At 38.5% G+C, this 23,996-nt stretch overlaps 1 protein-coding gene across 16 annotated transcripts in view; it reads left to right on the top strand.

Annotated features, from left to right (window-relative positions):
- LTBP1 (latent transforming growth factor beta binding protein 1) overlaps positions 1-23,996 on the top strand; it is a 390,791-nt gene that overhangs the window by 320,606 nt on the left and 46,189 nt on the right. For 9 of the 16 annotated variants that reach the window (XM_070512275.1, XM_070512278.1, XM_070512277.1 and 6 more), the window contains 2 exons: positions 14,909-15,034; positions 18,418-18,561. In XM_070512275.1, coding sequence (XP_070368376.1) covers positions 14,909-15,034; positions 18,418-18,561 — 270 coding nt within the window. The remainder of the gene's footprint in view (positions 1-14,908; positions 15,035-18,417; positions 18,562-23,996) is intronic. The other 7 variants (XM_070512274.1, XM_070512279.1, XM_070512273.1 and 4 more) reach the window with 1 other exon arrangement.

Here is a 23,996-nt window from a genome sequence, read left to right as displayed (position 1 = left end):
TTCCTTGTCTCATTCCTAATGATAGCAGGGAAAGCGTTTAATATTTCTTTAAGTATCTTTGCCGTAGATTTTTTTAAAATAAGGAAATTCTCTTCTATTTGCGGTTTGCTAAGTCTTTATCATGAATGGTTTTGAATTTTAATAGATGCTTTTTCTGCATCTGTTGAAATAATTATATTCTCCTTTATTGTGTTAATGTGGTGAATTACAGGAATTGATCTTTTGAAACAAGCTAAGTTTTTTTCTCTCTGTGTAGCTGTTCAAGCATGTTTAATCTAGGGCTGAGAGTACAGGTCTATAGTGCTGGAACCCAGACGACAGCTGTCTTGTTCTGCTATCCTTGACGTGTGGTTTCTGTATCATGGTCCAACTTGATAGCTTCAGTCCCGCCATCACATACACATTCCAGCCATATTAATTTTTTTTAATGAAAATATCCTTCCATTCTTGTAATAAACCTCACAGTCATGATGTGGTATCCTTCTTATATATCGCTGGAGTCAAATTGCTAACTTTTTCTTTAGAATATTTCTATCTGTGTTCATGAGAGAGGTTAGTCTTTAATTTTCCTTCCTTTTAATGTCCCAAGAAGTTACAGAGTCATGGTTGTTCCGGTTTCATAAAATAAGTTTGCAAGTTTCCCCTCTTTCAGTTTTTCTGGAAAAGTATGTGTAAGCTTGGTGTTACTTCTTCCTCAGATGTCTTGAAGAATTCTCGAGTGAAGTCATTTGGGCCTCAAGATTTTGGTTTTGTTTTGGGAATATGTGCGTGTTCTGGAGGTTTTATAATTGCAGTTAAGATTTCCTTAAAGGATAAAATAACATTCTCTTTTTTGACTTTTTATGCCAGTTTTGGTAGCTTTTGTTTTTCAAGGAATTTATCCATTTTAGGTAAAATTTCCAATTCGTTGGCTCAAAGTTGTTCATTATATCTTCTTATCTCTTTGTAGTAAGTGTAGATGTGTAGTGATGCCTTTCATTTTTTATTTAGTAATTTGTGCTTTCTCTGTTTCACTCTTACTCAGTCTTCCTCGGGGGTATTAGTCTTTGCTAATACAACTTTTGTTTTTCTCACTCTCTGTTTTCTATTATGTTAATTCCTGCTTTTATATTTATTTTTCCTCTCTATTTTCTTTGGATTTAATTTGTCTTTATTTCTAACTTCTTGAGATAGATACTTAGATTTTCAGCCTTCTTTGCTAATATGTGTGTTTATGGCTAATATTTCGTTCTAAGTTTTGATATGCTGTATTTTGTTATTCAGAGAAAAATATTTCAAGTTTATTGTCCTTTTTTTTTGACCAGTAAATTATTTACAAGTATTTTGCTTAATATCCAGATACTTGGGAATTTTTAATTCTTTTTGTTATTAATTTCTATCTTATTGAGATACCACTCTAGTGAGAGAATATACTTTTCAATGACTTCAATCCTTGAAATTTGTTGTGGCTCAAAATATGGTCAGTTTTAGTAAATATTCCTTTCATATTTAATGTGTATTCTGCAGTTGGACCTATGTATGTTAATTAGGGCCAGTTTGTAAATTGTGTTGTTCAAGTCATCTATATCTGTTTTTTATCTGCTTATTGCATAATTGACTAAAGGGGTATTTTATAATCTCCCATTATTATGGAAATTTATCTGCTGCTAATTTTGATTTGTTGGGTTTTGTTTTATATATTTTTCTGACAGTGGAATTAAATATAGAATTTTTGGATCTTCCTGGTGGATTGACCCTTTTGTCTCTTTGAAATGTCACAATTTGTCTCTACCAATGCATCTTGCCTTTAAATTTACTTTGTCTTTTATTAGTATAACTACATATGCTTTCTTTCAGTTAGGTTTTGCATGGTTTATCTTTTCCCACTTTTGCATGTACTTATATTGAAACATCTTTCTCTTGTAAGCAGGATACATTGTTTTTTTCTAATCCAGATTGACGATCTTTGTCTTTTAATTGGAGAATTTAGTTTATATGCATTTAACATAATTACTGTATTTGGGAGGTTGGATTCTATACCCTACTCTTTGTTTCCATTTGTCTTGTCTCTGTTCCTTTTCTATTCCTTTTTTCTTTCTTTTATTTTTTTTTTTTGCCTTCTCTTTGGAGTATTTTTTATTATATCATCCCCCCAACTCTGCTTTTTATATTTGTATATTTGTATATCTGCTTTGTATATTTTTCAAAGAATGCTTCCCTATGATTTTTTAACTGAATCGTGTATGAAAGGAAAATAAAATGCACCAAAAGTTGTTTGGGATTTGAAACGTATTGGCCCTAGATCTACTTTCACATAATAAAAAGTGAAATCGTATACAATACTTATTTGTATACAGTAGAAAAATCACTCTTCAGATAGAAAACATTTACAACTGGCAACTTACCATTTGTTTCTGAGGAAGGGATTAGGTCCAAAGTGTTTTTATTTTGCATTCAACAGAATCTCTGAATTAATGTTGACAAGATTATAATTTTGGGCAGGATCTTCAGAGTTTTTGAAACTAAACAAATATAGCTTTGTCTGCAAAAAAAAAAACTTGGCTAGATTAAAAAAGTGATGAAAGTTTTTTTGTTTTGGGGGTTTTGATTTCTTTTTACTTTTTTGTTTTCAGTTGCCATTGTTGAGAATTGCTGTGGTTTCCTAATGTAACATATGTGTATACTATTAATAATAATTATCAGCAACATTTTCTCGTCTGTAATTTTTATCATTTCAAGCAAAACGCTTTATTTTTTTAGTTTTTGTGAGGAAGATTAGCCCTGAGCTAACATCTGTTGCCAATCTTCCTCTTTTTGCCTGAGGAAGACTATTGTTGAGCTAACATTTGTGCCAATCTTCCTGTACTTTATATGGAGTGCTGCCTCAGCGTGGCTTGGTGAGAGGTGCTAGGTCCATGCCTGGGATCCAAACCTGCAAACTCCTGGCTGCCAAAGTGGAGTGTGCAGACTTAACCACTACACCATTGGGCTGGTCCCAAAACGCTTTATTTTAAAATAAAACATTTTATGTTTTCTTAATTGTCAATTGGAAGAAACATTTGAATGTTGCAAGTTTTTCAGTATATTTTACAATATTCAAGAATATCTATTCTTCTTTCATTTGCACAGTTTTATTTTACTCATTTGTTTATTCCTGGTTAGGGTACAGTATAAACTTGGGTATATACTCAAGTTAAATAATTCTTTTACTTGCAATATCTTCAAATGGTTGATTGCAAACATATAATTTTTCTGGTTTTAATAGTAACACATGTTCCTTGTAGAGAATTTAGAAAATGCTGAGAAGTCTAAAGAAAAAAAAATCACTTATTCACCAACTAGTTAATATTTGGCCTATTTCTTTTGTGTAGTTTTGAGTATTTAAGTGTTATAATAAAATAATCTCTCATACTTTTTAGCTTTTTCACTTAGCATTATATTATTTGTATTTTTATAATATTTAAACCCCTTGCAAAATAAATTTTTGATGACCATGTAATTCCATCACATGACTGCACCATGTATTTTTAAATGTATGCTCCTAATTACGGAGATACAGACTGTTTCCTTTGTTGTTGTTGCTATTTAATGCTCTATGAGTAGGCTTGTATATAAACATTTATTTTCATCAATGATCGTGTCCCTAGACTAGATTCTAAGACATTTCATTACAAGATCAAAGGATATTAACAATTTTATGGGTCTTAATACCATACCTCCGTGCTTTCTGGAAATGTTCTATCAGTTTCTGCTTCCATCATCACCCAGTGAGACCTCCTAGCTCCTAATGCTCTCTCCAAAAGGAAACTCAAGTTCATATTTTTCTCTGTTAATTTGACAAGGAGAAAATAATGCCTCATTTTAATTTGCATTTACTATTAGTGAAGTTAACTTTTATATTTATCGTCTTTCTTTAAAATATTTTTTGGCTGTCTGAAGTAGTTTGTGTTTTTCTGACTGATTTCTGTGCATTAAGAAGAATAATCACTTACCAATATTTTACTCACATTTCCCCCATTCTTTAATTTGCCTTTTAATTTTGTAGTGCTCTGATTTCTTCTGTTGCTGCTCTACTTTGCCATTTTCCCTATTCTGCTGTGATCAATTGTACTTATTTATAGTTCTTATAGTATTTTATCTTTAACTCTTTCATATCTCTGGGATATAAAAGTGAATGCTTTCTTGACCGTCAGTTCTTTTATCTTCATTCTAGAAGAGCTTTTGAAGTTTGCCTTTGAAAATTTCAAATTAAGTTCCTGCACTATAAATTCTACTTTGACAAGTATCTCCAGTGCAGCTTTAATTTGACTGTTGCTTTTGGATCGGATGGACAATGACTAGGTCCCCAGCTGCTTTTCTAGTCCAGCCCCATTGCGTCAGCGCTGCTTTCTCCCGTGCTATGGCTGTGGCTGCTTAGCCTTGGGTTTTGGTGATAATGTGATCTGCTATCTTTTTAGGGTCTTCATAAGTGTTCAGTGAGGGGCAGGAAGAAGCTGTGTGAGTAGACACATTTTTCAACACAAGATGGGGTTGGAAAAGCTTCCAAAAGACTCCAGCTGAGACTTGAAGAGCTTAGAGAGCAGACGAAGGTTATCTTGGTGGAAAATGTGGGCTGGGAACTGCAGAGGGAGCGTGTCCTGGCAGAGTAAATACCACAAGCAAATATTTGGAGACATGAAATATTGTATAGGTTTAGAGACACTGTAAGTAAATTCGTTTCAGTTGAACATATGAGAGGAGGAAAAGGTAATATATAAAATAATAGCTAAAGAGGTAGGCAAAGGCTGAATTGTGGAAGCCTTGCTTGCTTTTGTACTAAACAAGTGCTATGTTTAATGTTGCCATCGCACACCTATTATGTGCCACACTTTGTTCCAGCCTATGGACATATGCTGATGAGCAAACAGACATGGCCTCTGCCTTTTAGGAACTGCCCGTGCAGGGGGCAAGCAGTAAGTACACAGTAGCTTTCCAAAAAGCATATGACCACAAACCGTTACAGCTGCTGTGAAAGAAAGAACAGAGTCAATGAGAGGAAGGAGGAGGGAAAGCGAATGCATTTCACCTGAAGGATCTCTTAAGCGATGGCATTTGAGTTTGGCTCTACAGAGTGAGTTACTCAGTGGAAGAGTGAAGTGTGGGGGTCGCAGGTGGGCTGGAGCATTGCCAGGTGGAGTTGTAGCAAGGGCAAAGGCTCTGAGACAGGAAAAGTATTAGGTGCATTCATGGGGGTGAAAAAGGGTGACGCCTGGTGCTTAGAGGGAAGGAGGCACAGGGATGGGCTGGAGAATCAGGGACAGAATAGGCAAAGCCTCACTGGAAACGTCAAGAGTTTGGATATCATTCTAAGTGAAACTGGAACAGACTGGTGGATTTTAAGCAGGACAATGATGTATTATATTTCATCATTTCTAAGGCACATATTTTCTTCATACCTTAATATTGGGATGCTTCTTACAGTTGACGTGATTTTTTTAAAGAAGCAGTGTGACCTAGTTTAAATTGCAAAGGTTTTTTTTTCTTTCTTTCTTAGTGATACGTAAAATTATTGTATTCTTTTCAGTGTATGGACTCTTAGATTTGATTTTCTTCCATACTCTAACTTATATTTTTAAAGTGTATATCACCCAGGGTGCTGTTTGGAAATGGAATTAGAGGGACAAGAGAAAATTCAGGGGGTCTTCTAGAATGTTGTTCAGGCCAGACATGTTGGTAGCTCAGGTTAGATGAGTAACAGTGTGATGAAGAGAAATGAATGACTCAAGAAATGTTTTGGAGATAGAACCTGGTATTGGATTAGAACATAGTGTTGGGTTGGATATGGGGTAAGAAGGAAAAGGAATATTGAAGATAGATCCCTGGTTCTGGATTTAGCAAGTACATATCTGGAGGCAGCATTTGCTGACATGGTGAAAAATGAAGCAGAGTGTTTTTTAAAGATCAAGAGTATGATTTGGATGTGTTAAATTAGAGTTGCCTGTGAAATATCTATGTGAGTGTGTCAGGCAGGCTATTGGAGCAAGTTAGATCTTAGTACTTAGAAGAGAAGTCTAGATTGGAGATACAAACTGAGAGTTGTCAGATATAGATGGTATTTGAAGGTGTTAGAATGGATGAAGCCATCAAGAAAAATCATAAAATGAGAAGAAAAGAGAGCCTAGGACCAAGCCTTAAGAAACACCAAAATTTAGGGGTCAAGTAAAAGAGAAATGTTGTGTAGGTATGGCCAAAGGATTAAGAGGAAACCCAGGAGCATATAAAACCATGGAATCCAAGAGAGGAGGGTGCTTTAAGAAGAAGAGAATGGTCAGCTGCATTTACCACTGACCAATCTATTAAGATGACAGTCAAGAAGAGTCCTTTTGGATTTTACAAAATGATGCTTATCAAGAGACATTTCAGTGGAGTCCTATATATGAGAGCCATCCAAGAGCAAACAAGAACTAACGGAGTGGACACAGCATGTGTAGAAAAGTCCAGAACCTTGACTGTTAAAAGGAGGTGAGAAGCATAATTCTAGCTGAAGAGATTATGTGCAAGGAGGCTCTTTGTTATTTTTAAGTTGGTAACAGGGAATGTTTGATGCTGATGGAATGATCCAATAGGGAGGGAAAGAGGGAAGTAGAAGATGCAGAGGCCGAGAGGCCAGCTAGGAAAGCAAATAACTTGAGAAGCCAAGTGTGGATGAGCTCCAGAGGGTGTGTGGCAAGGGCCTTTGTACTGTTTTCCATAGAGAAAAACTGAAGTTTAAGCAGAGAATTATTTGATTGGACTGTTTCAATAGGCTAGTCATTCTCTCATTATGCAGAATGGATTTGGAATGGCAATGAGTGGCCAAATGCCCAAAACCCATTAGAATGCCATTGCAGGGATTTAGATGAGAGATGGTGAGGCTCTAAATAAGGCTGGAGAGGAGGGGAGAGAGTGGAGATAGAACCAAGAGATAAAAATCAGAAGAGCGTGATGACTGGATGTGGGGAGTAATTGAGAATGAGTCCCATGTTTTTGAAATAAGATGACTGGGATGCCGATTGTTATTTTAAAGTGGTTTTCGTTAGAATGTCTTTAACTATGGGTAGTGACTATATGTTGTCCACATAATAATTGATTAAAATCAGAGCAAAGTTTTGGTTTAGCTTCTCTGGCACTTCCAGCTATTTTTAGAAGTCAAATGGGATGCTGCTCTGGGTAACTTTTAAAGAATCATTTAAGTAAATCTTCTAAAGTAGTGAGTTTCAAGCCTGGAAAAAAAATAATTATCTCTCATTGGCTGGCCTTGTTTCTTTAGAACTTATGTGCTAGAAAGTTGGATTTGGAATAACTTGCTACCTCTGTCATTTCTTGTTTCTTAGGCTACCAGCTTTCAAAACATACTTGTAAGCACCAAGGTCCCTAGGTTTTTCCCCACCCTTCTCTGTCAGGCAACAGCATGGCAGTCAAACTCTGCGCAAGGACATCGTCTTTTGCTCTTTCCTGGCTCATCCATATTTCCCAGAACAAAGTTATTTTCCATAACACATATAAGGCCCATATTCTTCAGCCTTGTCGATGTTGCCAGAACTCAGTGGACCTTTTTTAAAAGGCTCTTTCCATATCCTATTGTATTGTCTGGATCCTCTCCAAATCCAGTTTTTAATTTCCTATTGGCTAAATTTTATTTTTTTTCTTTAGGCCTTGCACTCATCTTCTGTTTAATCCTGGCCTCTCTCCTACTCTTGTGAGAGAGACCTTAATCTCTTTTGAGTCAGCAGCCATGCCATTTTAAAATTCCTTTGGACAGCTATTCAGCTGGTTTAACGTTGTTCAATCCCACTTCTTGGCTGGGATTTACTGTCTCCTGGTCGGCTTCCGTTCCTTTCAATAAAGAGTATGAGGGCTGTATTTCCCCTGAAGCAGAAACCCTACTTCCCTTACAGTGTAAGCCCCTTTTCTTTGGCTCTGTTTTCCTAAGATTCTGGCACTAAATATTTAACCAATTCCATTTGGTCAGGAAGCCCTGGGCTGAAATAGTGGGTCATTTCCTTTTTCTGAAGAGATCCAGAGAACACCAATGCTAGACGTGGTCCTGGGACCTTCTGCGACTTACACATCTCTAGTACTCCATGGGCTTTTCTTGCAAGGGTCTTCTAGAAAAATAGCATCGTCAGGACCTACAATAACTTGGATATTTAGATTTCACGTGTGATAAGATTCAATGTAGAGGCGTGGTTTAAGGGCAAGAGGAGGAGGGTACTTGATTAAACTGCAAGTAAATAAGTGAAAAGTAGAAAAGTGTGTTCTCACTTCCATGTTTGTGATGAACAAACTCCAGTATCATGCTGGGCTCACAATTTGATTTGTTCTGTTCATCTTCTGGAACTGACTTTTATAATCATATCACTATGGTGGGAGGCAAGAGGACGTGGTAGATAGAGCCACAAACTTATTCAGAAGATTGTTCCTTCACTAGGCTCTGTTCCTTTTCCAGCGCTACCACTAACTGATTGAGTAGCCTTGAGGCAAGTCCCTTCAAGTCAAGACAAGAAGACAAGCCATATCATTCACCTCAAAATCTTTTTTTTTTTTTTTTTGAGGAAGACTAGCCCTGAGCTAACATCTGCCAATCCTCCTCTTTTGGCTGAGGAAGATTGGCTCTGAGCTAACATCCGTGCCCATCTTCCTCTACTTTATATGTGGGATGCCTACCACAGCATGGCTTCCCAAGCGGTGCCATGTCCACACCCGGGATTCAAACTGGCGAACCCTGGGCTGCCGAAGCGGAATGTGCGCACTTAACTGCTGTGCCACTGGGCCGGCCCCCACCTCAAAATCTTTTGATGACAGGAAGCCTTTTTCTTCCCAACCATGCAACAGCCGTGGAGATTTTTTTTGTGAGTGCTCCATTACCAAAAATGACACTCTGTTCCCATCGTCCACCTCTCTAGGGTGCCCTGGCAGCAGAAAGAAGGCTCATCAGTGAAGTCCTTCCTCACATGAAGTAGATATGTCTTGCTCAGAATAAGGAGAAAGAAAAGCAACAACATGAAGAGAGGATGTGTTAAGAAATTGATAAAAAGAAGCACTTTTTTCTTAATTCAAAACAAAACAAGAAACTGAAGAGTATATCTGAGAGGAAGAGAACCAAATCACTTAATTGATTTTTCCCTTTCTCCCGACACACATAGACTTTTCTCTAAATAATACAGGAAATCTAATGGAATCATTGAAATTTTATTATCAATTTCATCGTTAAGATCTTTGAACACAGTTGTAATTTTTTGGTTAGTAAATAGGTTTACCAGACCCCTGCTCCTTTGGAAAATCCTGCTTCCTTTCCATGCTTTTTCCTTAGTTCACAGTTTACCTAAGTGTGAGGGTGACAACAAGTGTCTGGCCTTACACCTTTGAGAATTGAGGGTACATGGTTGGAGTTCTGCTCTTATATATAGAATCCCTGGTAACAATCACTAGGTTTTGGAAAACTTTTGGTCTATTTAGAAAATGTACTAAGTAAAAAGCATATGGACAAGGAAAATTGATCTACCAAATAGGTCAATGGTTAAAACCCTCAGAGTGTGGGCTTGTCAGTCACTGACAACATTGCTACTTAAGAATGAGCCACTGGCAGTTCTAGTTGCTCAGGACTGTGCTCTATTTCTCTTTCTGACATTTAGGTAATCTTGTTATTGGAGAATTCACATAAAGATCCACTATCCTTGAGCTGTGTAATTCTTTCTTGAATTCATTTCCATTGCAACAGTAATATGTATAGTTGCTTTGTTCAGTAAAATATTAATAGCAAAAACTTGTGTGAGAAATCGGCAATTCTTATGGTAACATACCTAATTTATCTGGATTGCCAACGGAGAGATCTCTGGACAGTCACTCCTTGTCACTCATCTGTTGGACAGGATGACTGATGAGAATATCATTCATAGTTCTTATAGATGCCAAAGCAAAATTGTTTTCGTAATTTATAGATTCACCCTTCATTAAGTGAAAAGAAAACCTGCAATATTTGGATCCTTCAAAATTTAGTTTCATCTTCAAAATTCAATGTTGGCAAAACAGTATGGCTTTCACTTGTCCATTTAGTGAAGCTCGCATCTTGGTAGGGCTTTTATTTAACACAATAATAAATTGCCTTAACATTTAGTTTTATTTTTATAGAGTCAATCTTAGCAATTCTTATAGGTCTATTTATACAGGACTAACAATGGAAAAATACTGAGAGCTCAAAGAAAATTCTGAGATAATGTTTTTTTATACAAGTCATTAGTCAGAGAAGTGAAACAAATGTTTTCCTCTTATTAAGCTATTACCTCACCTCATTGTTGAAAACACAAAACTGCTGAGAGTTACAGTATATCATTTTCGTAACATATTAATTGTTGAAGAGCTAGACTCCAGCAGGCATTCCGTGTTATTTTTTCCAATTCATTCAAATCCAAAATGTTGCTCATCTAAACTTTCTCTATTAATCAGTGTTACAGTAAGTCTGAGACTGCAAGATGCCCAGTAATTCATAACCGGCTCAGGACTTGTTCACTTTAAGGTCAGTTATTCAGTTCCTAAGCTGGTGATCATTAACAAGAAATCATCATCTGCTATAAGTGCATAGAATTAATAAGAAGGAAAGCAAGAGGTTTTACTTTAAGAACCTGGACTAAAAAGCCACCAGATTTCTAGTTGCTTCTTTCCCTTCCTCCCTCTTTGCTGTTCACCATTGATACTGAACCTCTTAATCTCAAGTTTGGGTGCCTCATGCACAATGAGCCAATCACTGAGACACCAGCACTTGGAGATGGAGAAAGGTTTATTGGAATTGGACAAAATGAGAAGGTGGGAAGATAGGTTTTCTCAAATCTGCCTTAACAAAAGAAGAAAGCAGGAGGTTTTATACAGCTAAGGGGCTTGGAAGGAGGAGTTTCGGAGAAACAGCATGGAAATCCTGTTCCTTTCACTCCAGATAAGGCCTTGGACAGTTAGACTCCTGGGTGTCGGTGGCAGCTGGGGGCTGATTTTCTGGTGATCATCACTTCCTGGAAGGCATTCTTTTTCTTCTGCAAAACAATCTCATAAATCCTTGTGACCCTTGAGTCACCCCTCAGGTTAAACAAGAAAACAGCAAATTAACAAGAGTAACTTCTTTTTCATCTGTGTCTGTATTGGGAACAAGGTTGAAGGGTAATCATGTTCTTATTGAATGTTTATGGTAACCCTCAAGTACCGGTCTTCACCATCTTATTTTGGTAGGGAAATAAATTGCTGGTGAGGTTCAGTCAAAGGTTCCTCACCTGAAAAACTAGGCTTGATGGTACAACAATGGTATAAAATGGTTTGGGAGCAGAGAGGAGGGGCCCTGAAATCTGCCACATAGGAGATGCCACACAGGAGATGTCCCTTGGACTGACTCCTGATGGGCCAGGAGGAGTTTCTGAGCAAAGCAGAGAGTGGGGAGAATTTCTAGTGAAGGGAGGGTTGTGCTCCAAGTTAGGGAGAAATTAAAGACCATAGGGTTTTCAAATAACTCTAGTATACTAATAGGCCTGGAGTTTAAATTGGGAAGGGGGTCAGGTAACAACTCTGGCCAGACGTGTAGCTAGGAGCCAGATGATGAAGGGTGCTCTTTGCTCTGCTAAGGAGAGTGGTTGTTATCCTCTAGCCAAGAAGAGATACTGAATATTCTGATCAAGGGACTGACACGGACAGGTTTGCAGTTTGGCAGAGAGTGGATTAGAGGGAGAGAGGCAAGACTGGAAATAAGGAAACCAAATAGGAGTATGAAGAGTATCAGGAAAGATAGATAAGAGAGTTTGACAAGGGAGGGCTGGAAAAGAGGAGAGAGAGGGAAGGGTGACACTAAGATTTTTGGCTTGGGTGACTGTTTGGATTCTCTGCTGAAGGGAACATAAGAGAAATGGAGGTGAGGGGAGTACGTTCACTTATTATGAACGTGTCCAATAGGTACTAGATAAATGGCTCTAAAGGACAAAGGTCAACCTTTGAGAGAGACTGGGAAGTCATTAGTATGTAAGTGGTAATTGAAGCATTTCTGAGTTTCTTTCCAGCCCTTAAATCCTGTGGTTCAATGAACACCGTAATCTCTTAGACAAACGCCCATTTTAGGAAGTCTAAAATTAGCAGTGGCCTGTGTTAAGTGATTTGCTGACACGATGCAGTTACTTCTCTCAAGGTTGTGGTCAGTAAATAAATCGTAATTCCAGCCTTATGCTGACATTGAAAATCCATCAGAACAGATTTATTGACTGTCTTCTTTGTGTTAGATGCTGCAAGGGAGATTCATTTTTTTAGTTGTGAAATAATTTCATTGAGTTTTTGGTTCAACTTGAGTCAAAAAAAAAGAAGGATAGAGGTAAAAATTTCTCACTAAGGTGGAAGTGCGATTTGGTAGAAAGACAGTGAATTCAGTTTTAGACTTGATAAATTTGAGATTATAGCAGAAGGTCAAATGGAAATGATTAAGAATAAGGAGGATCCTGGCTTCCTTCTGAAGAGTTGGGATTCATTCTGAGGCCCGTGGTAATTGAAGTCAGGAGAGTCTGGAGAAAGTGGAGAGGGGACAGCTGAGAGGATGCAGCAGATCCCAGAGAGGGCCTGAGCCCTGGCAGACACCACCTTTGGGCTGTGGAAGGGTGAGGGCAAGCCAAAGTGGTTAAAGGCAGAACAAGAATAATATTCTGTCATGGGTCATGAAAAGAGAGTTGAAGGAGGGAGTATTGACTAAACTTAGAAATCAAGGGTGATGATGACTGACTGGAAAATGATTGTCAAATTTAATGATAAGGCAGCCATTGGTTGGTGGCCTAGTGGTTAAGATTCAGCACTCTCATCGGCATGGCCCGGATTCATTTCCCGGTCAGGGAACCACACCACCGGTCTGTTGGTGGTGGTTCTGTGGCGGCTGCGTGTTGCTGTGATGCTGGAAGCTATGCCACAAGTATTTCAGATATCAGCAGGGTCACTCATAGTGGACAGGTTTCAGCAGAGCTTCCGGAGTAAGACAGACTAGGAAGAAGGACCTGGCCACCTGCTTCTGAAATAATTGGCCATGAAAACCCTATGAATAGCAGCAGAGCACTGACTGATCTAGCTCCAGAAGGAGAGAAGAGGGCACAAAAAGACCGGGCAGGGTTCCGCTCTGCTGTACACAGGGTTGCTAGGAGTTGGAATCCACTCAGTGGCACTAACAATGGCCATTGGTGGCTTTTCTCAGAGGAGTTTCATGGAATAAAAAGACAGATTGTAGGTCATGGCGGAGGAGGAAGGGGAGGAAGAGTAACAGTGGGCATGTATTGTACGCTTCCTACGTTACGTACCAGCCAGTGTCCCAAGCACTTTATGTGGGTAGAATTCTAGGAACATACCAATATTGTTAACATTATTAATATTGTTACCATTACTTCCTTTTTACTGTGAGGTATATTAGGAAATAAAGGCAACGAGTGTAGACAGTTCTTTTGAGACATTTTGCAGCAATAGAAGGAATGGAAAAGCACAATAGGTGATGTTGTGGTTAAGTGAAAGATTTCCAAAGAGATTTTAACATTTTTGAAGGCAGTGAGGGAAGGAGCTGGGGGGGGGGGGGGGCGAAGAATTGAAAATACTGGAGAAGGAGGAACAGGTAGGACTAGAGGGAGAAGAGACAGGTAGGGATGGGAGAAAGGGTGCAGACTTGAAAGGAGAAGGGACACAGTTTTCTTTGAGTTGAGAAAATTAAGGAAAATTTGTAGTCACTCATATTTTACAGTTCAAAAGAGGGACAGTGTCTGAACTTAAGCTTGATAGTGTTAGAGAATTAAGAAGGGAAGTGAGACAGCTACTGAATAGCATTGCATGCATCTTCTTTTTCTTCTACAAAATTTCTTGACTCGGTGTTAAAAAAAAGTTTAGAAAGAGGAAAGCTCAATGCTCTTAACTCCCCCAAACTATATTAGTCAAGTGCTATTTAACTTGTCATTTTCTTTATCACTTATTTTGTATTTGAACATAAAAGGAAAATCTTCACTTGTATTTGGATGCAGTGATTGCATTTTCTTAATTGTTTCTCCCAAAACCTGCATTTGGGCACTGTGAATCCAGAGACTAAGAGGACAGCGAGCCTGTCAGATGAAGTGTGCAGTAAACGAGGAGAGCAGGCTGGAATGGGAAGGAAAGAATGGCGAGGAAAATCGGGAACTGTAAGGATCAAGAAGAACTGTATCTAAAAGTCCGTTTGTAACTTTACGATTGAGACATCACTTTTATGAGGACATCTTTATGAACGGAGGATAAAAAGGCACAGGACCACTATCTATCATCAAGTTTGTAGAGAACAAAATGAATTTACAAGTTGGCCAGTTGGAGCAGCATTGACATTTAGGACCTTGAGGGGCTGTAACTTGGTGACGGGAAATCTTTTCTTGTGAATAACTGGGACTGGCTGGCTACACTGAGAACTCATCAGATTCTCCTCCCCCTACCCCCGCCTTCGTGGGAATGCTGTTTAGACTTGATCAGGGTTATCCATAGGGTTGAGTAAACCATTGCCCAGCCAGGCCAGTGCTGCTTTCAGCCCCCAACTCTGCAAGTAGAACTATTAGCATTTACCTCAATCGAAAAAGGTGACAATACTTTCACGTATTTCCTCTGTGGGAAGAGAGTTGAGAACATTCAGAAAATACTGACCATGGCAATTGCAGTAGTTGCTTCAGTTTGCAAACATTTCCTGAGGAAAAGTAAATGTTTTCTCATAGGACCCAACATTTTGTCTATTAAGATGTTTTCATCAAAACATTTTATTTATACATAAAATGTTTTAAAAGTTCCTTCTGTGTAAACATGATCATCTCATACTAATGGGGATGTGTTGAGCGCCTCTGTCTATCCATTCATAGCTGGTGTTTGTCAGTCTGTGTTTTATGTCTGATGTTAAATGTCTTTTTTGCAGATATTGATGAATGTGTAAACAACACTATTTGTGACAGTCACGGGTTTTGTGACAATACGGCTGGCTCCTTCCGCTGCCTCTGTTATCAGGGCTTTCAGGCCCCACAGGATGGGCAAGGGTGTGTGGGTGAGTTTTTAGATTTTTTTCCCCCAACATGTTTCCCATCTCCCTATTGAAAAGAAATCAAAATTATCAACAATAGGAGAAATTGTAAGCACGATAATTTGGGCAGAATTTCATCATAATTTGATTTTGTCAGACAATTGGGGATGTGGAAAAAGGTCCTAGGGCTTCTGAAATGGTTAGGGACATTAAGAAATATAGAAGTGTAACTTTGAATTTAAATGTGTATTAAAAAGAACATCTGTTCAAACTCTTAGCTGAGTATGTGGAACTCTTCTGTCCCTTCTGCACAGGAAATAGTCTGGTGTGTGGTGTAGTTTGTCTGTCTTCAAAATGCACCTCCTTAGGCAGTGCATTTGAGGAAAACGGTTGGCAAGAGTTTCCATTTCCAGGAATGACACCCGTAACTTGATGCTTTGGATTGTGTGACGGTGTTTCTTCAGTCTATTCTGTGATTGATGGAGCTGGAAGGAAAATCTTGAATACCATCAGATGTCCTCGAATGTGGTCCAGCACGTGCTCATATAGAAGAAGAAATTTCATATTTCATTTTCTGTTCAGCTGTGATTTCTTGAAATCCAATTCATTATGAAACATATTTACAATTAGAGCAATTAAATGGGAAAGAGAAGAAAGGTTATTAAATTCCAAACTGCGCAGATAACAAGACTTTTTCTTCTTAAGAAAAATAGCTCTCTTCATTTCATAGAAGATGGCATTTGAGGGGTTGGTCACTTTTTGGTTTGAAACTTTGTGGTGAAAGCACGAATTCATTTCCCATCCAGATTAAATTGGGAAAACAAAATCTATTTGGAGTTTTAATGATAAAAATCACTTGAATCGTAACCACTTTAAAGCTAACACCATTGTTAATCACTACTTTCAACTCCTGCTTTAGTTTCCTTTGCACTAAAATGCAAACAGCAGAAGTTGTCTGACATTCACTAAATATTTTGACTAAACAGGTCATGTGATCTGACCCCCACGTATCTTTTCAGCCTCACCACTTCCTTCCTCACCTTTATGTTCCAGCAAAACTGCTTGTGGTTGCCCGTGTCATGTGCAATTATTGGGCTGCTGTTTGCTCCTTCTGCTGGGAGTATCCTCCCGACCTCCCCTTGTCTGAGCCTGGATTCCTCTCACTCATTCCCAAAGTTGGATGTCAGATGTCATCTCCCCCCAGATGCTGTCTCTGCTCTATCTCTCACTCTCAGGCTGAGTTGAGACCCCTCAGAATACCACCTTGAACGAGTTCTATTATAGTATTTACAGCCTTTTTGGAAGTGACTTAATTATGTGTATACTGCCTGCAGCCTCCTTCTCTAAAACAACAAGTTCCATTTGGTGGGAGAACTTTCTCTCTTCCCTGGCTGGAATGTTTGGCCGGTTTGGAGGGGCTCAGTAAATTTTGTTCAACTGTTAACTCTTCAGGTATGAGATGTCAAACCACTGACTCCACATAGCTCCTGAGCCCCTGGCTAATGTCCATTTTTCACTAGCTGGATGAGCACACCACACCCATCTTAACATTCATTTCAGCCCACGAAACATCACCCATAGAGAAGTAAGGTTTATCATCATTTTAGTGAACTCAACAGGTGTCCTTGTATTTGTCTGTTTAGTCAATCTTCCAAAACTAGTAACTAAGTATCTATTATATGCACTCACTACACTGAGTGTTCTGTAGAATTTAAGTGATAAATTAGCCCTGAGACCAAATTTTGGCCATGGTGTTTCCTCTACTTGGACCCTGGCTGTCCGTCCCCGCCTCTACCACCTCTGCCACTTCTTATCACCTACTCATTCTTCAGATAGAGCTTGACCCCCCCCCCCATTGTCTCCTTAACCCCTCTGCACTTAGGGTCCACCGTTCTGTGCTTTCATGCTCTGTACTTTTCATTCCTAGCACTTATCACAGCCTGTAAGATTATCTGATTAATTTCCCTGACTTGACTTTAAGCTCCATGAAGGCAGGAGTTGAGTCTGCCTGACTCGTCATTGTTTCCCCAGTGCCTGGCCCGTAGAAGTCAACTAGAATATATTTTTTGATTGAATAAATGCAATCTGGTGGAGAGATTTCAATAGCCATGTAAATAATACAAGTTGGAAAGTAGAAAGTTCCATTTGACATTTACCTAAAATTGATAAATGTGAACTGGCAAATTTCTAAAGTCAATTTTTCTGGGCTAAATTATGACTGTCTAGGTTGATTAAATATACCAACTCTCTGCTTTACCTTGTGTTACAATATCTTTTCATAAGCGAAACCCAGCCCATTGGGTTTATATCTGTTTATATACAAAGTGAAATGGAAAACTGAGGTAATTATTCAAATAAGTCAAGATGCATAAACTTTTTGTGCAATTAACTGGGGCTAGCAGGTGAAAATAGGATTTTTTTCCTAAATGAGTTGGATAATTGCTCCAATTTCTAACTTCAAATAGACCATCTCAGAATGTGCTCATGAAACTGATGTTTGTACATGTTTAATGCATAAAATGCATGAGCATTTCAGATGTCAAGTCAGGTACTTTGCTGAACTGGGCACTCGTTAATAAAATTTCTTAGGAGGAGAAAAGGCAGAAGGTAGTGTGGGCCAAGGTCAAACATAAAATTAGCCTTTCTTTAGGGCTATGTACTTGCATAATGTTGACTAAAACATACTCATCAGTGATTTCCTTGATTGTGTTTTAATTAAATATATTTAAGTACACGAGAAAAATATTTAGCAAAAAGAAATTACACTGTGGAACATCAACAGAATGTTTAAAGGCATAGTGAAATCAGTGAGAAGTGATTGGGCCAGTTTGTTTCACGTAAATGGTTAATAGCCCAGTGAATATTTATAGGGGGCTTTCCTTCACTTCTCAAAGGGATGTACAACCTGAATTCTGGTCATTAAATTATGGATGTTTTGGCTGCTAGAGAAGTATGTTTTCAGACATTTGAGTTGATGTAAAACAATTTTTTAAATAAATTTAAAGAATTCTGTGGTTTCTGAATTACCAGTGCTGCTAATTTTCCTTGAATTAAGAACTGAAAATAGAGTATGGGCTTAAGAACTCATTAGGTCAAACAGTCAGGGAAGACAAAAATAAATGGTTGAAGCATACATACGATGCCTCCAATACAATTCTGGGGTGTTCCTTAAAGCCAGAGTTGGAATTTGGAACCTTAACTTTGCATTTCCGTGGTCCTTTCATACAAATCAAATTGTACAGCCGTGCCTTTAGGAGCCCCTTCCCCAAGACAGCAGAAGGGGTTTGATGGTTCACTGGGGATCGCCTCACTTCCAACAGACCCTACTAGCCTTGGCACAGCTGGTAAAATAAAGAGCTGTCAGGAGTGAGGCACACGTCTGACTTGATCTGTGCTCCCTTTTCCAGATGTGAACGAATGTGAACTGCTCAGTGGTGTGTGTGGTGAAGCCTTCTGTGAAAATGTAGAAGGGTCCTTCCTGTGTGTGTGCGCTGACGAAAACCAGGAGTACAGCCCCATGACCGGGCAGTGCCGCTCTCGGGCCTCGGGAGGTAAGTCACAGTGGCACTGTGTAGGGGAGGAGGGCTCCTCTCAGGACCTGTGCCTACACAGGTTTGGCCCAAACACTGTGGGAGTGAGGTAAGAAATAACCAAATGTTCTGGCACACTGCTGTCTCTGGAAGCTTCCATGCTTTTTCCAAGCCTGCCTTATCAGTAGAATTGGGATGTGGGTGATGACTGTTTGGGCTGGATGGCCTCTAATGTACTTTCCAACCCAGAGATGCCATGAGTAGGGTAAAGGATCCAAAATGATGACAGCATTTGCTTGGAATTGCTTAAAACTGAGCAATCAGTGCTCTGGGTTTAATATGGCATCATCTCATTCCGTTGCATAATCCTTCTTTCTTGGCCCTCGGAGAAACGTATCTTGACACTTCTCTAAATTAAAAGCAACATATAGGCCTCTCAGGATCTACAAAGACTACCACTTGGAATTCTTAAGGTGTTTTTCCAGAATTTAGCCTAGAGAGTGGCTGTGTTTGCATTCATTTAAAATTTGATTTAGGTTGTGTCATCATGGCATGAATTGAAATGGAGAGCTGATGCTTTTCCAGATAAATTAATCAACTTCCAGGTCACTCTTTTAGTTTGTGCCATATAGCGTGGTTGCATTTTAAGGAAAGCAAAAGACTAAGTGGTCCTTTAAGAGCCAAATAAAATGAAACATCGTCTATTTTACTTTCTCACTCAATCTCGATTGATTTTATCCATGCTTCTAAGATAGCTTTCACTATTGCTCAGTAAGGTACACTCATTCTGTGTAAAATAACTATCTTTACAAGTAATAGGGAATAAAATATGGAAATATTTTCATTCACACACATTTTTCTTATCAATTATTGAATAGAGAAGGGTGAGGGTGCAGAATTAAATATACAGACAGTAATTCAAAAATATTGTGAAGAGGAGGAAATGGAATATTTCTGGAGGGAGGGGTTGCTTTTCATTCAAGTGACTTCCACTGCAACACGTGAACTGCGGAGAAAAGACTGCATCTTAGTTCTACAGATAATAGCAAAATAATAGCAAAAACAAAAAATCAAAACCAAAAAATAACAGGACTGGTTAAGTAACTGTCATTTTTTTATTTGTCTTGGTTCTATAGAGTAGCAACTCACCCATAGCATTATTTCAACTGAAATAATTCGCATATAATAATATTGTATAGTCATTAAGTGATCTATATGAAGATTAGGTACTCATGATAAATGCATATGATACAATATTAAGTGAAAAAACAAGATATTCCAATGACCACAATCTGTGGAGGGAGGGAAGCTGAGAATACATAAAAGATAATTATTGGAATTAATGGAAATTTTAGTTTTTTCCTTTATTTTCCAAACTTTTTGTAATACTTAAAATTGGAAGGACCAGGGCCGGCCCTGTGGCCGAGTGGTTAAGTCCATGCGCTCCGCTGCAGGCAGCCCAGTGTTTCGTTGGTTCGGATCCTGGGCACAGACATGGCACTGCTCATCAAGCCACGCTGAGGCGGCATCCAACATGCCACAACTAGAAGGACCCACAACTAAGAATATACAACTATATACTGGGGGGCTTTGGGGAGAAAAAGGAAAAAAATAAGATCTTTAAAAAAAAAAATTGTAAGGACCAAGTTTTGGTCTGCTAACCACTTTCCAGCTGTGTAAGCTTGGGCATATCATTCAACATCCATGGGTTTGATTTTCTCACCTCTAAATTGGAAAGATTATATCTACCTCAGAGTTTTATGAATTTTTTTTAAAAATCATGTATGTAAACGCCATTTGTTGGTGGCAAAGTACTATATGAAGTGTTAAAATAGTAAGCTATAATCCAAGCACATAAGGGATATCTATTTCTCATCCTTTATGATCCCTCCTAAAATAGTGGACCTTTTAACTACAGATATATTTTTGTTAGAATGTTTAGTAACATCAAGAATTGGTTCATTGATTTCACATAGCTTCAATTGGGGTACATGTCTGGGATCCTAAAGTTTGCCCAATTCTTTTTTTAGAGATTAATAATGCCTTAACAGAATCATGAGACCATCTGAACCATTTTTGGTGAACTGGACTATCTCACTGTAAACTACTTCTTAAAACTTTTCAGTGACTCTTTTTGTAAGCTTTGTTCATCTCCTATTTCTTAAGTTTCTCTGTAACCAAGTCCCAAATACCTGCTTTGCCTTTTATTTCCCTTCATCTGCTTGCTCTCTCATTCACTCTCTTTCTGGAAAGTTCTTCCAGTTAGAGTTCTCCTTTTGCTTTTTCAAAGAACGTCATTTTGAGTACACAGCTTCATAAAGCTTGTCTACCAGTGAGTACATAGTTTCTCCTTCCTTTTAACATTATATCTAATCCTTTAATTTCTGGGTTGCTTGCATATTTTCTCCATAGTTCTCTGGCTTCTGCTAAATACTCTACATACCCACTTGTTTTATTGGCCCATGTCCATATAATCTGCCTACACAGTAACTGTTTTTTTACTAATTTTTATTTTTTTATAGTTCCTGGTAACTCTGACTTCTACCATATCTCAATTAGTATAGTTCTTGGCACACTTTGATTATATGGAGTCTGAACATCATCTGTGATGATGTCTTCATCTTAGTAATCCTCTATCAGTGTCCTGAGAGACAGGTCAACTATAAATTTCAGCAGGAGCCTTCTCCCTGACTACATCAGAGCCAATAATTGATCAATTGTTTAAAAAAGGTAATTAAAGCTAGAAATCATAAAAAATATAATACATCTTTTACTTATTTAAATTTTAACTTAAAGACTGTAAATGTAAGGGGCTGGCCCGGTAGCATAGTAGTTAAGTTCATGCACTCTGCTTTGGCGGCCCAGGGTTCACAGGTTCGGATCCGAGGCATGGAGCTACACACTGCTCATCAAGCCATGCTGTAGCAGCATCCCACATGCAAAATAGAGGAAGATTGCACAGATGTTAGCTCAGTGACAGTCTTCCTCAAGCAAAAAAAAAAAAAAAAAAAAAAACATTGCTCAAAAAAAAAGAAAGAAAAGGGGAGCCAGCCCCATGGCTGAGTACTTAAGATTGTGTGCTCCACTTCGGCAGCCCAGGGTTTCGCCAGTTTGGATCCTGGGTGCACACTTAGCACTGTTTATCAAGCCATACTGAGGCGGCATCCCACAGAGCACAACTAGAAGGGCCTACAACTAGAATATGCAACAATGTACTGGGGGACTTTGGGGAGAAGAAGAAAAATAAAAAAATAAGTAAAAAAAAATAAAGATTGGCAACAGATGTTAGCTCAGGTGCCAATCTTTAGGGAAAAAAAAGAATGTAAATGTACGTTTATTCACCAATCTTTGAAGAAGGGACAAAGTCTGTCTTTGAGTAGAAGCCCACTCTTAGAGTTCTGCATGGCTTATCTAGCATAAACCGTTATCTATTATGCATTATCTACACTGCCCACTTTAAAGGGAGTGAGAATTTAAAAGCCTTTGCAAAGTGAGTGCAGAATCCCTGTAAATTTTTACAGTTTTTCTCAATTTTCTACAATTGTCTTAGCCACACCTAATTTGATAGCATTCTTTTTACTGAATCAACTTTAGTTTCTCTAAAGCTTTAACTTGTTCTAGAAACAATTCTTCTATTTACATTCATATTTTATCTATATACTATTTAATTATGTAATTACGATAATACACTGGCACAGAATGTTAGAGAATAAATATAGCTGAGTCTTGGTTGGCATACTGTTCAACAGGTAAGAACAGAAGTGTGTGGACCCCTCCAAGAACAGCCTGCTAGCTGTGAGCATTCTACCTGCTTGGGGCATTAGCCAGGATGTTCTTCAGAGGGCGAGAGAGCATCGGTTAATTCAACAATTTGGTTAAGTGGTGGCTAGTTCAGAGTTTGTATCGTACTCCAGTCAAAGGATCTGCTGTTACACAGAACAAAACGTATTATACCAAATTTAGGTTAAAGTTTTTAAGAGAGATTCAAATTAATTTCATTATATACATGATAGACTAACAGCTCAGAGCTCATCTTTCTGGAAAAGTAATTAGGAAAGGAAAGATAAATTTGCAGAATAGGCTGTAACATTTTTGCTCGGCTGTAAAATTCCCCAGGACAACAGACATTCCAGCAATGAGCAGTAGCGTACTGATCTGAAGTAGTGTCATGTGGAGGACAGAACTGGGGCTAAGGGGTGGATGTCAGGAAGGTAGATTTCAGATCAGTTTGCAAAAGAACTTTCCAATAGCTTAACTAGAGCTAGTCAGCAAATAACGGTCTCTTGGAATTGTGGATGTTTTCCCAGAAGTCTCCAAGAACAAGTGGGATACCTTCTGGCAGAAGGGCACCCACTTGCAGCAAGATAATTGTCCCAGGTGGCCTTTAAGGTACTTTTGAACTTTAATATCCTAGGATTTTTATTTCTAAACTACTTCTTGGCTCCCACATAACTTTTTTTTAGGTTTGGTCTAATGTTTTTCACTGCCTGGGCCTTTGGCCACTAATTTACATTGCTGTACATTGCCTAAAAGCACTCGAAACAGAAATAACTAAAAAATGTCCAAACCAGACCACTCATCACATGTAAGAGAGTATAGATATGAAATATAGCCCAATGCTTTTATTTCCTCGGTGCCTGTGATAATTGCTCAATAAAAACTTTGTCCTTGAACACTCTAAAGGAAGCGGTAAATATTTAGTCTTGGCAACTGCAGCCTTCAAGCTTCACCCACAAAATTCTATTCTCTGTCTTGGTTGGTGCACAGAGGAGACTCTGGGTTAGGAACTAAATTTCCTTTTATTTTATTTTATTATGTTTTTCTCTTGATAAGGAAGATTGGCCCTGAGCTAACATCTGTTGCGAATCTTCCTCATTTTGCTTGAGGAAGATTCGCCCTGAGCTAACATCTGTGCCAGTCTTCCTCCATCTTGTATGTGCGACGCCACCATGGCATGGCTTGATGAGTGGGGCATAGGTCCATGCCTGGGATCTGAACTCACGAATCCTGGGTCACCGAAGCAGAGCCTGCAAACTTAACCACCGTGCCACCGATTTGGCCTGAATTTCATTTTTAAAATAGAAGGTACAATGAACAGAACACAAAAAGGTACCATATAATTCATGCAGGTATTCCTCACTCTAAGAAAAGCACAGAAACAAGACCAGAAATTATAAAACATACAAACTGGAGTGATTATTTGCATTATAAAGTAATTGTTCTTTACATTAATTCATTATAGGATTTTCTTAAGTATCGGTTTTTTTCTGATATATTTGAGAGCTTATTCTCACAACACAAGCTAGATCCTAAACTTCCACATCTAGAAACCACCTTCATGATTTTCCAGCTCAGCTCCTTTATTTACAGGTAAGATAGCTGAGGCCCAGAGAAGTTGTAAATGTTATTCTTAGGGTTATATAGCTAATCCTTGGCAGAATTGGCACAGGAACCTA

Source organism: Equus asinus, chromosome 6 (assembly GCF_041296235.1).
Source record: "Equus asinus isolate D_3611 breed Donkey chromosome 6, EquAss-T2T_v2, whole genome shotgun sequence".
Lineage (NCBI taxonomy): Eukaryota > Metazoa > Chordata > Mammalia > Perissodactyla > Equidae > Equus > Equus asinus.
The sequence above is the reverse complement of the archived record's forward strand: the minus strand, read 5'-3'. Positions and strand labels throughout refer to the sequence as shown.